Source organism: Drosophila hydei, unplaced genomic scaffold (assembly GCF_003285905.1).
Source record: "Drosophila hydei strain 15085-1641.00,03,60 unplaced genomic scaffold, DhydRS2 tig00008148-arrow-arrow-pilon, whole genome shotgun sequence".
NCBI classification, from domain to species: domain Eukaryota; kingdom Metazoa; phylum Arthropoda; class Insecta; order Diptera; family Drosophilidae; genus Drosophila; species Drosophila hydei.
Genome location: NW_022045852.1, coordinates 528,353 through 545,141, shown reverse-complemented (window position 1 = coordinate 545,141; position 16,789 = coordinate 528,353). Strand labels below are relative to the sequence as shown.

The window sequence follows — 16,789 nt, the reverse complement described above, 5'->3', positions numbered from 1 at the left end:
TCAAGAATCGACTGCACTATATACATTGTATTATTAAGAATCGGTCTCATTTAATTTCGATATCTTGAAGCTACATCTTTAGAAATTCACGGGTCTCATTATCTTAGAGTGTTATTAGTTTAAAATCGATTAAAATCGATTATCTATTTTCATGTAGCACTTTGTGAGCTATCAATAATTTGAACTGAGAACGAGGCTTATTCAGATGTTCAGTCGCAGCCGAGTATCTGTAGCCGAGTCGATGCTGATCAATGGGTTAACATTAGATCTTTCGCCTTACTTTCTTTTGTTTACTGAGTGACAGCTACTTGTCAACATTTAATCATAAGCGACTCAGGCGTTGGCACTTACCATCGATGTGTTCCGCTGGCAGCAGGTCCTCATCAGGCAGATAGGCCTCGTTCTCAACGCCAGCGATTGTTGCTGTTGCTGCCGCATGCTGCTGCTGGGCGAGCGCCTTGCCGGCCGTGGGCGTGGCCGTGGCCGTATCCTGCAGCGCCTTGAGCTTGCGTGAGCCACGCAAGCTGTTGCGCAGGAACTCATTCTGCTGGGCTATGCGCTCCTCCTCCTCACGTCGACGTCGCAATTGCTCCTAAAAGAGACAGAGTGAAAGTGTGCGTGTGAGATTGAGGCGTCAAGCGAGAGTGAGAGAAAGAGAAAGAGAAAGAGAGAGAGAGGGAGAGGGAGAGAGTGAGGAAGGGTTCGCTGTGGTCAGTTGAACTTTGAGGCTTCAGCTGGCGTACTTAATCCGCTTTCGAGCGCCGTTTTTATGCTAATTGAATTAGCAGCCTTTGTAAAGTCTGATGAAAAGGAAAACACAAAGAGTTACGACTGTGTGCATACCCTGCAAATTGTACGTACATGCATCAAATTCTTGCCACCTGCTACAAGCTGTGCGTAATGTGCCGCAACTGCCCCAAAAACTATAAACTACAACAAGAGCGAAAACTCTGCCTAGGCAAGGGGTGCCCACAGCCGAGGGGGATGGAGAGCGTAATGCGTGCGGCAGTGGCAAATGCTTAGAGATGCCATGCAAGTGCTTGGCTCGCTTAGCACTGGGTCAGCAGGCAAACAATGCGACTCCGCCCCCCACTGCATGTCAAACTGTGGAATGCATGCGCCAAAGAGACTGTCAAACATGCACTTAGCAGTTAAAAGCCCAAATTCTAGAGAGATAAAAGTCCGTGCTTAAATTTGTTTAGGTTTTATAATAAGAGTTTGTTGAGCAAAGTTAAGTGCGTAGCGTGCAATTGGCACAATAATAATATAAACATATTTTATAATTATATTATTGAGAAGTCTATCTATATATGCAATATATAAGAATAGTTTCTTATATATTGCATATATTCCCTAACTGAACAATTTGACATAAATGTCTGTATGTATAAATGTATTGATAACAGCTTTTTGTGTAGAGCAGAAGAAGTGAGCCATATCGATGAGATACATATAATAAATTTCAAGCAGACGCGTGTCTAAGTTGAGTTTCTGGGTTCCGCTTCAAAACTTGACCAAAACAGATAAACAGAGAGATGGAGAGAGGGAGCGAGCAAGAGAGGCGCAGATAACAAAGCTGGCCAAAATCTCACCCGGGACCTTGTGGCCAATTTTCTCACACATTTGTCTTCAAGAAGAAACAAATGCAAGAAAAGTAAAAAAACTTAATTGAATAACAACAAAAGACGGCTCACACAAAGCTTAAGAGAAAGAGAGAGGGAGAGAGAGAGAGAAAGAGCGAGAGAAATAAAAGCGAGAATCAAATTCGCTGAACTTGCATAATGTGAACTTGCCGCAGCGCATGAGAAGCGCAAAGAGAGACGTACAAGAAAAAGAAGAAGAAGAAGAAGCGACAACATCAGCAAATATAATACAGACAGCACATGCAGACAGAGAGCGAGTGACAGAGACGAAGAGGGCAGGAGAGGGGCTGGGCTTAACGGATAGTTCAGTCTGTCGGCGTGACTATAAAAAATACGATAAAAAGGTAAAAAAAAAACGAGTTTGACATTGAACAAGAAACCTAAATAAAAACAAGTAAGAAAGCTCTAGTCGGGGTGCCCGACTAGGAGATACCCTGATCCCAGTCCTTTGAGTTTTGTAATATTTTCCGTAGTTTGTATCGAGTATTAAAAAAAAAAGAAAACAAATAAAAATCGACATTGCGAGACCAGGATTCGAACCCGGATTATTTGCGCAACGTGCACAAACTCTACCAACACCGCCACTTCATAACTAAAAAAAAAAAATAAATAAATAATATAAAACAATAAAAAACATTTCATCTCCTCTGGTCTCGAACCCGGACCAAGCTGCATCCGAGAGGTGCCTCTACCAACGCAGCCACTGCCCTTCTTACGCGAGCTGTTGCAAATTTGAACATAAGTAGCAGCTAATAATTCAGCACAATTCAATCGCAATTTCAATTCTTGGAATAGAAAAGTATACACGCATTTGAATGTATGTGTGCACACGCATAGGAAAAATGCGTGCGCGTGGCGCTGCTGACATGTGCTTTTGCAAATTGGCCAAACGTTTTGTTTAATAACTTCTGTTTTACTTAATGGATTTTAATGAAATTTTCAGCATATGATCTACATATCCTATTGGCTTGGTTGAGATGCAAACGCCTTCACATAATGGCCCTAGTTCCAACTAAACTTAAATTCTAAGAATTTGGGGGAATTTGGAGCCGGTATCCAAAATCCAACAAAAATCAAAATTGCATAAAATATACATAACACTAAATACAAAATTTGGAGGCTCTAGCTCTTAAGACGTTCGAGATATAATTTATTTACTGCATTTCAATAATGTTTTTATTCGATAACAATTAAATGCGAATAGTTATCGAATATTTGAAACAAACTTGACCTGCGCGTGCTATACACGGACCTACAAAAAAAATTTCAAGTCTCTAGCTCTTATAGATGCTGAGATCCACGCGTTCACACATACGGACAGACGGACAGACGGACAGACGGACAGACGGACAGACGGACAGACAGACAGACGGACAGGGCTCAATCGACTCGGCTTGTCGTCCTGATCAAGAATATATATACTTTATGGGGTCTGCCACGCCTCCTTCTGCCTGTTACATACATTTGCACAAAACCATTATACCCTGATTTCCCATTTTTAATGGGATCAGGGTATAACAAAACAAATATTGCTATTCAAAGTCTAGAACGCGAAAGTCTGGCAACGTGTATACCCTATGGCCCATGACAGTCTAGGGTATTGCTGCACACACGCAACTATTAATTGAGATGCGCAATTTGATTAAATTCAATTCAAAAGAAACTGACTGGGGCGCGGGTTGGGGACAGGCAAAGGGTGCTCGAGGCACCCCTTTTTGATCTGCCACTAAGCCCAGATCAACAAAAAAAGCACGCTAAAGCTACGGCTCATCAATCATCCCACAACAACAGTAACAGCAGCAGCAAGTGACAACAATTGTAAAACAAGTAAATGTAAGCACGGTGACATTGCTCGACTAGCAAATACCCTGTCACAGTGCGATATACGAATGTGGTAAGTTTGTATTGCATAAGATCTGCATACACAACGTTTGCATATCCTATTAAAATCCCAATGACTGGTAGAAGCAGTATACCCTCTCTGCTTAACCATTTACAGGGTATGTCAACCAGCAACAACTCAATGCTAGTTCTACTTCTGGTTGTTATTGCTGCTGTTGTTGCTGCGAATGTACAGACCATGACATCATCATCATCATTGTCGTTATCAACCTCATCATCGTCATCATCATCATCATCGTCATCAACATTTTCGTCGTCGGGCACAAAGTAAATATTGCAAATCCGCGTAACACAAAAATTAAAAATTTATTAACTTGCCTATTCCGTCCCGTCGTGTTTGTTTTTATTGTTATGCTCACTAACTCTTACTGACCATGGGCATATTAGCTACATGACAGATTGCGTGACATGGAATGGCATTGAAATTATTCTTTCTCAGTCGAAATCTCTGCGAAATGGGAAGCAAAAGGCAATAAAGAATATACCTTATGTTTACCAATTCAAATGGTATAAGCGAAGATCAAGCGGTGTAAATAAATAAATAAAAAAATAATATAAATATTATATAATATAAAATATATATATTATAGAATAATATTATACAATATTAAAAAATATATTGCATAAAATATGTAAATATTTTAGAATCGTATTCATCGAATTCAATCGAATTCAAGAAATATTTCTCATTGCCAATATCCACATTTATCGGAACACCACATTATCTATTACCCTTTAGAATTTCTCTAAAGTCAATCAGAAACCATGTCAAACTCTTAACAATCTTTTAGTTTGGAATTTACAGAGAAAAGTAAACAAACCAATTGTTGACTTTGATTGGATTTGTCATAAATTTAAATGGGAAATATTTGTTTATTTTCCTATATGTTATTACGAAATTGAGATATGCATTATGAACACAATAACAAATTGTAAGCTGCATAATTCAGGCAAATGCGAGTTATCTGACGAGCCACAAATTGTTTGGCCACATACAAAACGAAATCAAATTTCCAATGGAATGGCTCTTTAGCTAGGAATTCCAAGGAATTCAGAAGAGCCTTACATCATCTTCAATTGCTATTACATATCATATTAATTATACTATATGAATTCAATTTTTTTCTAGAGTATCAAAGTGGCTTTGTCAAAGAAATCTCTAGGCTAACGCTGCAAAGCTGTTGCTGTTGTTGCTGTTGTTGCTGCTGTTGCTGCTGTTGTTGTCGCGCAACTACGTCAGCCAGTTAGCCTAGTTTGCTGTTAACTGGTTGCCGCTTGCTAGATATATATATATATATATATATATATATATATATATATGTAGATAAAGCCAGTTGGCGATAGCAGCCGAAGGTTGCTGCCATTTAAAGGGAAATACAACGATGGCAACAGCAACAGCAACAGCAGCAGCAACAGCAGCAGCAAGTGTTGCTGTTGTTGCACCTTGCCACACTTGCCTGTTGTTGTCGCAAACGCATCGAAGAGCGCTGAATTTGTGTGCCACGTCGCAGAGCTGAGGCGCTGCGTTGCGGCGTATTGCTGGCGGATGATGATGATCCTTGATGTTGTTGCTGCTGCTGCCAGAGTTGTTCGTTGCTCGTCACATTGCCATTCATATCACAATATTTGTTAGTGTTGTTGTTCAAATTCAAGCATTCCTTGTCATTTTCCTTTTCAACTAACATTTGTGGCGGTTCTTTATTGCTGTTGTTGTTGCTCATTATTTGATTGTTGTTGTTGTTGTTGTTGTCGCCCAGCACATTTAATCTGTTTGGTATGATTGTTGCTGCTGGCGTCTGTTGTTGCTGCTGCTCGGCAGCAACATCGCTATCCACGCTTATGTGCAAAGTCGATAAGACCATGTTATGCCGCTGTGATCTTCTTTTCTCTTGATAATAGTTTATGTTTATTTGATGTCGCGCATTGTTCGTTGTTGTTGCTGTTACTGTGGCAGGATTGTGTTCACAATTATTTCAACTGGCCACGCCCTAAGCTGAATTGCAACCACCCCCTTCTCCCCGCAAGCTCCTAAGCTCCACATTGACAGCTGCAACGCATAAATTTGAGACTGGGCAAAACTCGCTTTGCGTTTTTGTTGTTCTTTCTGCATTTGTTTAACTCGTAAATGCAACTTAATGCGCATTTAAATGAAGCCTTAACAGCTGCTGTGGCTAGCTTCGAAGAGAGAGAGAGAGAGACAGATAGGGTGAGAGCGAGACAGAGAAAGGGAAAGTTGCTGGCAGCATGATGCCAATAGTTCTATGGCTATTCTGTGCTTCAACAGCAGCATGAGCAGCAGCAGCAGCAGCAGCAGCAACAGCAACAGCAACAACATTTTTATGGACTTTCCATTCAACAAGCACTCGCAACGCTCGTGCGATTTACAACTAATACAAAAAAGTTTTTACTTTTATGCATTTATTTATTTATTTATTTGCATAAATATATGTATATTTTGATATGTTTTGTTTTGTTTTCATTCAATTGTTGCTGTTGCTGTTGCTGTTGCCCTTAACGTGCGTCGCATTGCAAATGAGACGCTGACGTTGCTGCTGCTGCATTTTTTATGATGACGTTCACAAACCAAAAAAAAGAAATTTATAAAAAAACAACCAAAAAAAACTGTTTACGTTTTACTGTTTACTATGATAATTTATATTTTGTTGTTGTTGTGTCTTTTCGATATTTCCAATGCGAATTGAGCGTCGTGAGTCAGCGTACAAAGGCAACAGCTGCATTCCCCACGCAGTTTAGTTGCCAGCAATTTCTATCACACTGAATGACGAACTGACATGATGGCCATGCCTGATCGATGCTTGGCGCTGCCTTAAAGGACTGATCTTATTGACTCTTGTTCTGCATGATAAAGTCGCTCAAAGCGGCCACTGCAATCCAGTGATTGTGATTGTTCTCAAAGGATTCAGGAGCAGCTGAATGACCAACAGAACAGTGTTGCTGTGCTGCCGTGTCGTTTTAGGCCTAACTTTTACTGTTGCGTGTTCACGCAGAAAAGGAGCAGCGTACAGTGTTGCCGTGCGTCTGAAAATTGAAACCGATGTTCAGTAAGGAGCACCTGCAGTTTTTTTTCTTGGAACTACAGTTGGCGAACAGCGTCGCAGTGCTGCCCACAGGGTTGCCTTGTGGCTATTGTCCTCTCTGAGCAGGAGATGATGCTACTGGCAACGCAGTTGCATAGTTGCTGCTACTTTTTTGGCAGTACGTTCAACTCGTTGCTGCTGTTTTGGCTTTCATTTGTCGAGTTGGCTGCTGCTGCCGCTGCCGTTGCATTTAGGCCGTACGCCCATTGCCCATAAATGACATTGTAAATGTCTTTTTGTACGATTTTGTAATTTATTTATATTTACTTTTATATTTTTATTTATTTATTTATTAATTTTTGCGACGTGCTTTCAACACAGTTGCTGTGGGCCGCGCCTTATTTGTCTGAAAACTGTTGCCAGCCCAGCAGTGGCTCTAAAACTGCACTGGTTCTCAAACTGCACCGAAGTGAGGGTTAAATGGCGCACAACAACTGTTAGTTGGCAAAATACACACACACACACATTCAGTAGTTCACAATGAAAAAAAAAAATAAAAAAACTAATTCATTTTATGGCCAACAAAATATGCGACTATATAGCCGATATACTCATAGTTCATATGACTTATCGCCCCCACACACATATTCACACATAAGCACTGTCTATACACACGCACGTTGCCCGAAGAGCAAAAGCTGAAAATGCGGCCGATCGCAGAACGCGTAGAAAAACAACTAAAAATGCCAACTGAAAAATCATAACAAATGAGCGGTAAAGCGGCCCAAGCACGCTTCCACTCCCTCTCTCCCTCTTCCTCTGTCTTTGCCTCTCTTCCGCAGTCGCGGCCGCTGTCGCTGCGCTGCCCCCTCGCTCTGAAGCCCACAAGCAGTGCATGGCGGGCGCATGAGTAATTGTAAAGTGAGCGCAGGTTTCTGTCTGTGTGTGTGTGTCTGCGAGTGTCTTGGACGTGTGTGTGCGTGCGTGTGCTTTTTTTGAGTGGGATTTTTTAGTCGCTGTGTGAGCGTCTGAGTGAGTGTGAGCCAAGTTTTCAGTCGCAACAACAAAAACAACAAGAGAGCTCGCAATGTGTGAAACAAATGCGATGACTTTTGTTGCTTATGAGTGCCACTGTGCATGTGTAGAGAGTATGTATGAATGCATGTGTGTGTGTTAATACTGCGACATCGTTGCCAATTGTCGTATAAATAAATGAAAAAAACGGCTTAACGAATTTACGTACTTGGGGCAAAAATACTGCAAAGCACCAAAGCACATGAAAGCAAAACGTATTTGACAACAACATTGACAACCCCTTTTTCTAACGGCATACTTGGTCCATTCATAGTTAACAACAGGTCAATCCGTAAATGAATACGCCCGACATTCAACAAAAAACAAAAGCAATTGTTTGATTACCATTCAACTCCGTTGGCATGGCAAAAAAAAAAAAAAAAAAAAAAAAAAAACAAAAAAATGCAATTGCATCTCCTTAGAACATGGCGTGAGAGCCAGAGAGACAAAGAGAACGAGAGAGAGCATAGTCAAGTGCTTACCCTACGGTAAAACACCCTAACTCAAGATGGCATATTGGTTTTATGCACATGGGCCACGAACATAGGATGAGATGATGCTGATAAGATATACGATGTAGACGATGACTAATGCTGGTCAAGCATATGGTATCTATAAGTCGTCTCTGTGCCCCGTATGTATAATATCAGATCAAGTTTTCATTTAATTTTTACAATAGTTGCATCAATGTTTAATGGGATATGTAGTATAAGTAGTTTGAGTGTCAGTTGGCCAAGCGATCACCTCTCATAGAGTCAGCATAAGAAAATTGAGTTTCACATTACGAAATATTTTCTCCTGTTTACTGCATTACGACGGGAGTATCCCGACGGCGGCTTTTTGTGCATATTGATCCCTGATTTTTCCATTATACACCTAAATCTATGAGTTTTATGTATAGTTGGGATTGAGCCTATAGCCAGTTGGCCTAAACGCTTTGAATTAGTTAAGCTAAATTATGTAATACTCGCGCAACAGCTGATGCTCACAATAAAGCAGATTATCAATATAGAGCTTAGCATATAGACAGATCAGACGATCTAAAATACCGTGAGTTCTTTGTAAATGATTTTTTGTAGCTCGTAATATGCAGAGGCAAATGCAAAGTACGACGATAAGGACGACGAACACCTTTACCTTGAGATCTTAAATGGCATAATTAATAATAAGATCTTGAGTGGCATGAACTATTGATGCTTCAGAACCCCTTTCAATTGCGAGTTTAAGCACTGAGATAAACTCAATTCAAGTGGATTTCATGCATCGTTAATAATATTTAATATATGGGTCAACTATATGGATTATTTAGTTCAGAAATTCCACTCTCTCTCTCTTGCTCAGCAAGCGGTCGTTAATGTTACAGTTTGAGCAGCGCGCTGCGCTTTAGTAGCTCTTTAACTGTTTTGCTTTAATTAATTTTACATTTGGCTTTACCTTTCCGACTTGCTGTTGTTTAACAAGTGAACTGTAAGGCCTTTCTCTACCCCTACCCTTCTCATACCACGTGCTGCTCTCAAAGTTGTCCCACCCTCGCACACACATCGATTAAAACTTTGCATAATTAATTACTGCAACTTTCCTCCGTTCAGCGGACTTTTGAGTAACGTCTTACCTGCCACTCCGTGCCCTCCACCTCGCCACCTACGCACTCTATATTGACGCTAAAATAACGCCCACGCATTTAACTACTTGTTATTGTTTGACGCTGTCTCTACGCTGTCCCCGTCCCCCCCCCACTCCCTCTGCCGTCCCTTTTTGCATTTAGTTAAAAGTGCGGCGCAGAGAAAAAGTTGTTTGGCAACTTTTATTCACGCTTCTCCTCATTCCCCATTTCCGACTCTCCCCCTCCCCCCTTGGCCACCTACGCTTTTCATTGACCAGGCGCGCGCTGCCTCGTTTGCATTGTCTTTGTGCGGTAAACTTTGTAATTGTTTTACTAGCTAAAAGCAGCGGCAGTTCCTGCTACGCAGATGGTTGAGTTTTAGTATTTAACAGTTTGAGAGCTACGCTTGGATGGGTTTGTAATGCACTGGCCACCCATTGGTCAATGGCCAATGGCACAAGAACAGCAATACAAATCGGCAGCAAAAGCAGAAGCAGAAGCAGAAGCAGAAACCGAATGTCGAACCGGAAGCGTTGCCATAGCTGCCGTCAACAGCTACGTCCATTGTCGTCGTGCAAACAAAGCTGCTGGCGAAGTGGGCGGGGCAAGGGCGGGGGTCGTTCGAGCGGTTGACATTCAAAGGTGAGCGGGCGAGTGCGGCATGCGGAACTCTCGCCACTTGCCTGGCATGTTAAATGACGCTCTGCACTCGACTGTGACGACGCGTCGTTCGATGTTTCCCAATTGTTGGCTATTCTGCATATGCGCACAGTTTGGCAATCACTGGGCGCGTGGACGTTCTTGACGGAAAACTTTTACCGCATTTAATCATCTCAATGGAAATGCGGCACTCAAATGACAAAGTGGAAAAGTTCGAATGAACACAACTGGCGCAGCTGTGCGTGCCTAGGGTATATCTGATCTGATATACGAAATGTACACATACATATATATGTATATCGTATACACTAAGTATATCATATCTCACACATATATTTAACAGTCTAATATTATTATAGAGAAGTTATAGTTATAGTTATAGTTATAGTTATAGTTATAGAGAAGTTATAGTTATATTTTTAGTTATATATACAGTTATAGAGAAGTTCTTGAGATTCGAAAAATCAATACCATGCGCTTTCATAATTGATATTTATCGATATATAGAGTATAGAGCATTTTGACTTGAATCACAAGCTACGTGATATACCCTTTGTCAATCATTTCTGAGGGGTAGGCAATAGTAGGAATTTAAAATATACAAAAGGCAAATTGTAGGTGTGTAGCTAGATTAGATTATCGGCAGCATAAGACTCTCTGATAGAAACGGCAGATACCCTGTAATAATAGTAACTATCGAAGTTGAGTTTCCACAACATTTGCTCAATGTTGTTTTTACTTTCTTTATATTCACATTACATTTGCTTCGTTCAGAAATGATCGTGTCATATTAAGAGTGTTTCGCACAACATGCCTACAGTTTGATAGCCACTTAACGAGTTTAGGCAGTCTCGCTTACACGTTTTGCATAGCCTAACAGCAGGCGCAAAGCGAAAATCAATTTACAATTTTCATGTTGTCTTCAAAGAGTCGATATATTTATGGAACCAATATTATATATATATGTACATGTGTATGTATGTACATATGTATTTATATTTATTGATTTATCATTCTTCGCTCACCTGATATTTTCTAATGCTGTCTAATTGCTCTAGCGTTGGCGCCACAACCTGCGCTATTTGCTGCTGTTGCTGCTGTTGTTGCTGTTGTTGCTGCTGATGCTGGTGTTGAACGGCGCTGCCGTTGCCGGGTATTCGGCGATCTGGCAACTGTGGCGCTGGGGCGCAGTTTATGAGGCGTCCATCCTTCTCTATACGCAGATGATCACGTGGCGGCGGCAAAGGCTTGGCATTGCCATTAAGCTGCAAGTGTGTGAGTGTGCGAGTGAGAGAGAGTGAGAGAGCAGGTAAAACAAATATGCATTAGTTAAGATTTTTAAGTTTTGTTTTTCTCTTTGTGACTATGTAAACGCATGCAAGAGTTGATGTCTGTGTGACTCTGTGTGTGTCCGTGTGTGTGTGTGTGTGTGTGTGTCTGTGTGTGTGTGTGTGTGTGTTGTGTGTCTGTGTGTGTGTGTGTGTGTGTGTGCGTGAGAGCGAGAGTAATGCACTTGTATGAAATTTATGGATGTAGCTGAATTTCTTGCAGCTGCTGTTGTTGCCTGCATTGTTGTTGCTGCTCGGTCGCATTTGCAGCCATTAACCCAAGTCACGCCCCCAACTATGTCTTATTTTGCTGCTGCTGCTTATTGTTATTATACAAACAGGAATTAATATTAAGTTTTGTGTAAATTTATTTACCTTTAGCTATTTTTGCAACAGATTTATCAGTCGCAATTTGTATTTGTAATATCTAAATATTGAGCTTAAGTTCCGTAGACACACACACACACAGACGTATATATACATAGACACAATTGCAGTAATACTATGTTGGCAAGGCGTGGCGTTGGTAAGGCTTAGGATTATGTTACTAACGAGGACAGTGCTCCATTGGCTAACAACCAAGGAAATTAGGCCAGACGTAGAGACGCTGGCAACAAATGCCAAAGGGCGTAAGCGGAGCCTCGCTCAGGAAGAAATTAAATTAAAAAGCCATAAAAGGAGCAACACAGAGATAAATAGATAAACAAAGAGAAAGAGAGACACAGAGAGAAAGAGAGAGAGAGAGAGAAGGAGACAAGAAGAAGAACAATAAAGTTGCCCGAACACTCTACAAATAGAGTTCATTGGCTAAGCAATGCAGTTCCCCATGCACAATGCTTCAAGAAGAAGAGCTTTTCAGCAATTAACACTCATTGAGCCAATTGCAATGACATAAATTAGCCTTAGGTATATATATTTCATATATATATATATATATATATTCTATAAACATATATCTTTTCACTTAATTATTTAATAGTTCACAAAAACTACAAATTGGATTACATTTAGCTGGCTGTTGGCGTTGGATTGCTTAACACTTTTATTGCGCAATAAAAAAGTTGAAAATTATAATGAAAAACGGAGAGTAAAACTCGCTTTTCCGACCGCTATCTGTATACAGAAGCGGGTTTTTAGGAATTAACAAAACTTTTACATTGCGGCAATGTCGGGAATCATCCATGGCTAAGCCGAATATATATATATAGTTAATAGAATACAGAAGTTTGACAGCCACTGTACTGTCGAGCGTCTCTCAAAGGCCACCTCAACTAAGAGCATTTCGCAGTCAGCTCAAGTCGAGGGAAATTTTCTTGTTAAATAACTTTGCGCATCAAAAGAAGAAAGTTTTATAATCAGTTTATAAATTGATCGATATTTGAGATGGGCGAAAAGTTAAGGCGAAATTGTTCAAGCTGTACAGAAATTATGAACAGAGATTAATGACTCTGTGCAGAGTTAAGAGGCAGAGAGAGAGAGAGAGAGAGAGAGAGAGGAGGAAAGAAAACAGCTTGCGGAAATTGCAGCGGTAAACGTTGCGAGTTGTCGCTGTTGCTGCTGTAGCCGGAGCAACTGTTGCTGCGATATGTGTGAAAAAAGTCAGGGCGCAGTTTCAGTTGCAGTTGCAGCTGGCAGGCAGCGGAAATTCTGATGAAATGCAAATTGCTGCTGATTTATGTCATAAAATGGCAGCGAATGACGCGCGAAAGCCAACTGATGTGACACAAAGGGGCGAAGAGCGAGAGGGAGATAGTGAAAAGGAAAAAAACTATGCTGGTTTAAGGGGGCTAATCGAGTGCTTAGTAAGGAATGTCGGTCATGGCAATTGCTGTTGCCAGCCAACTTGATAAATTACGTGGTCAAACTTAAACTAGGACAGAGCATTACAGAGACAGAGATAGGCAGAGAGAGAGAGAGAGAGAGAGAGAGGGAGAGGTGCGACGTGGAAGCTGAAAGGGTTACTACATTGAAATACTATTGTGGTTGTTGATATACCTCGTCAGCAATTCGCTTGCCATCGCCAGCAATGGTAACAAGAGCACCAGCAGCAGTAGCAATAGCGGCGGGCGCAGCAGCAACTACGCCCAGCGACGAGAGCGTCGTTTGCGCTGTGGATGCGTTCGAGGAGCTGGCGTTCGAAAGCAGCGAGGCGCGCGATGATAGATGCGCTGGCGGCGGATAACGAGGCGGCGTCTTGACCATCTCAATAAAACTATCGGGCACATCGACGGGCAGCTCGCGATGCTTGGCCGGCAGCAGCAACTGATTGCTGGCCGGCTCATAACCAGGCGGCGCCATGCTCAAATCATCGGGCATCGTTGAGCTGCTCGTTGTGGATGCTGCAGCACTGTTGGTGTTGCTGCTGTGACTGTTGCTGCTGTTGTGCATGGAGCTGTTGCTGCTGCTTCGTGTGCTGTTCAAGGAGTTGCTGTTGCTGTTGTTGTTATTGGGCGTGGCTGTTATGCCGCTGCTGCTATGGTTGTTGTTGTTGCCATTGCTGTTGCCGTTGCTGCTGGTGTTGCTGCTGCCAAGGCAATTGCTCGTCGTTTGCTGCTGCTGCAGGTGACGATATGCAATTGTCTCAAATGTTTCCAGCGTCTGTTTGCTCAACATATCATCGAAACTGTTCGAAGATGGCGAGCTGTCGCCCTTGCAATAGAGTTCATCCACCACGCACAGCAACTCGTCAGCAACATTGTTGTTGCTGTTGCTGTTGCTGTTGCTGCTGCTGTGCTGCTGATTGTTGCTGCTGTCAAATGCGGCTGGCTTTTTGTAGCTGGGCATTTGCTGCTGCGCTGTCTGCGCACATGTTGCTGCTGCTGCTGTTGCTACTGCTGTTGCTGTTGCTGCTGCCAGTTGTTGCTGCTGCTCCGTTTGCAGATCGTTTTCATAGTTTTCGATTTGTTCCAATTTCGTTTGTTGTTTTTGATTGTACAAATTTTGAGTGGCCACATCAAGTGCAATTGTTGTTGTTGTTGTTTTTGATGAGTGTTGTTGTTGTTGTTGTTGATGATGATGATGTAGTTGTTGTTGTTGTTCATGTTGATGTGAAGAATGATATGCAACAATTAACAATTTGTTAGCATGATCATTTTTAGTTTTAGTTGTGTTCTGGGTGGTGTTGGTGTTGGTGGTGTTGTTGGTGGTGGTGGTGCTGGTGCTGATGATACTGGTGATTGTTGTGTGGTTGGTGTTGTGTTTCTGTGTTGTGGATGATGCGTGGTGCAGGTGGAACATGTGAGCAATGCAATGCGAAATGAAATGAGTGGTTGTGTGGTTGAGTAAGCTAGGTGCATGCATTTCGGGAGTGTTTTTGTGTTTATTGTGGTTGTTATTGTTGTTGTTGTTAGCGACTATTGTAGTTGTTGTTAGCGGTTGTTGGTTGTGAATGGCTTTTTCTTTTTTCGTGTGATAGTTGTTAGTTTGGGTGGGTCAGCAGCTAGTGGGCGTAGGGAGTAGGGCGTACGACGTAGGGCGGTGGGTGGTTGGTGACTTGATTTGCTTACCTGTGGCGGACGGGGTGGCGGATATCTGGGTGGCGTCTTATTGCGCGCTATAAACGTATCGGGACAGTCGACGGCCATCTCGCGATGTGGACCTGCGGACGAATGAAGCAATTCGTTATAATTAGCCAGCAATTGGCAAATAGCAGTTAACAGCTATTGGACAAGGTGGTTGCGCTTACCGTTATCTTGATTGACCGACAACATGGTCAGCATTTCCTGATCAATCTCCCTAATATCACCTGAGTGCGAGCGATAATGCTGCTGCTGCTGATGCTGCTGCTGCTGTTGCTGTTGCTGATGATGCAAATGATGGTGCTGACCGCTAATGTAATCATCCGGCAGACATGGCTTCAGATCGTCGCCATCAATGACCACAATGCTGGAGCCGGAACGCCGGCGTGGCCTTCAAAGAGAGCAAAAGAGTCGAGTTAGTAAGCTTGCTTAAGAAAATGCCAGTAAGTTTAAGGTAAAGTGAATGGATTACAAAAAGCATAACTGAAGATTGGCTCTTCGGAGCCGAATAGGTCAACAAAACCCCTTCTATATTCCTTCAAGTTACAGTTTGACAATCACTGCGTAGTCTTTAAGGTGTTGAAGTCACAACAAGAATGCTTCATTGCACTTCTCGAAGCCTATTTACTATTATACACATTATTATCATTATCAATTTTACCTTCCTAATTGGAAATGCAGATGATATCGCGCCACGACGAAGGCTTACCCAAGTTATTGTCTAGCCCCCAGGTTTGGAGCCTCCTGTCTAAAAAACAACATTATTTCTGTTTTTGTGTAAGCAGATTACCATCGAGATCGCGGTGCGATTAAGCGAAGCCATGATAGAGACGCAAAGGGCAGTGAACTCATTGTCATTGTCATTGTCATTGTCATTGTCATTGTCATTGTCATTGTCATTGTCATTGTCATTGTCATTGTCATTGTCATTGTCATTGTTATTGTCATTGTCATTGTCATTGTCATTGTCATTGTCATTGTCATTGTCATTGTCATTGTCATTGTCATTGTCATTGTCATTGTCATTGTCATTGTCATTGTCATTGTCATTGTCATTGTCATTGTCATTGTCATTGTCATTGTCATTGTCATTGTCATTGTCATTGTATTGTCATTGTCATTGTCATTGTCATTGTCATTGTCATTGTCATTGTCATTGTCATTGTCATTGTCATTGTCATTGTCATTGTCATTGTCATTGTCATTGTCATTGTCATTGTCATTGTCATTGTCATTGTCATTGTCATTGTCATTGTCATTGTCATTGTCATTGTCATTGTCATTGTCATTGTCATTGTCATTGTCATTGTCATTGTCATTGTCATTGTCATTGTCATTGTCATTGTCATTGTCATTGTCATTGTCATTGTCATTGTCATTGTCATTGTCATTGTCATTGTCATTGTCATTGTCATTGTCATGTCATTGTCATTGTCATTGTCATTGTCATTGTCATTGTCATTGTCATTGTCATTGTCATTGTCATTGTCATTGTCATTGTCATTGTCATTGTCATTGTCATTGTCATTGTCATTGTCATTGTCATTGTCATGTCATTGTCATTGTCATTGTCATTGTCATTGTCATTGTCATTGTCATTGTCATTGTCATTGTCATTGTCATTGTCATTGTCATTGTCATTGTCATTGTCATTGTCATTGTCATTGTCATTGTCATTGTCATTGTCATTGTCATTGTCATTGTCATTGTCATTGTCATTGTCATTGTCATTGTCATTGTCATTGTCATTGTCATTGTCATTGTCATTGTCATTGTCATTGTCATTGTCATTGTCATTGTCATTGTCATTGTCATTGTCATTGTCATTGTCATTGTCATTGTCATTGTCATTGTCATTGTCATTGTCATTGTCATTGTCATTGTCATTGTCATTGTCATTGTCATTGTCATTGTCATTGTCATTGTCATTGTCATTGTCATTGTCATTGTCATTGTCATTGTCATTGTCATTGTCATTGTCATTGTCATTGTCATTGTCATTGTCATTGTCATTGTCATTGTC

The 16,789-nt window shown here is 41.4% G+C and overlaps 1 protein-coding gene across 6 annotated transcripts in view; it reads right to left on the bottom strand.

Annotated features, from left to right (window-relative positions):
* Positions 1 to 16,789, bottom strand: part of LOC111594244 (MAGUK p55 subfamily member 5-A) — a 77,620-nt gene that overhangs the window by 3,171 nt on the left and 57,660 nt on the right. For 3 of the 6 annotated variants that reach the window (XM_030225889.1, XM_030225891.1, XM_030225892.1), the window contains 4 exons: positions 14,934 to 15,157; positions 14,755 to 14,846; positions 10,946 to 11,185; positions 352 to 592 (listed from right to left, as the gene is read on the bottom strand). In XM_030225889.1, the coding sequence (XP_030081749.1) occupies positions 352 to 592; positions 10,946 to 11,185; positions 14,755 to 14,846; positions 14,934 to 15,157 (797 nt within the window). Of the gene's footprint in view, positions 1 to 351; positions 593 to 10,945; positions 11,186 to 13,243; positions 14,450 to 14,717; positions 14,847 to 14,933; positions 15,158 to 16,789 lie in introns of all 6 variants that reach the window. The other 3 variants (XM_030225888.1, XM_023307455.2, XM_030225890.1) reach the window with 2 other exon arrangements.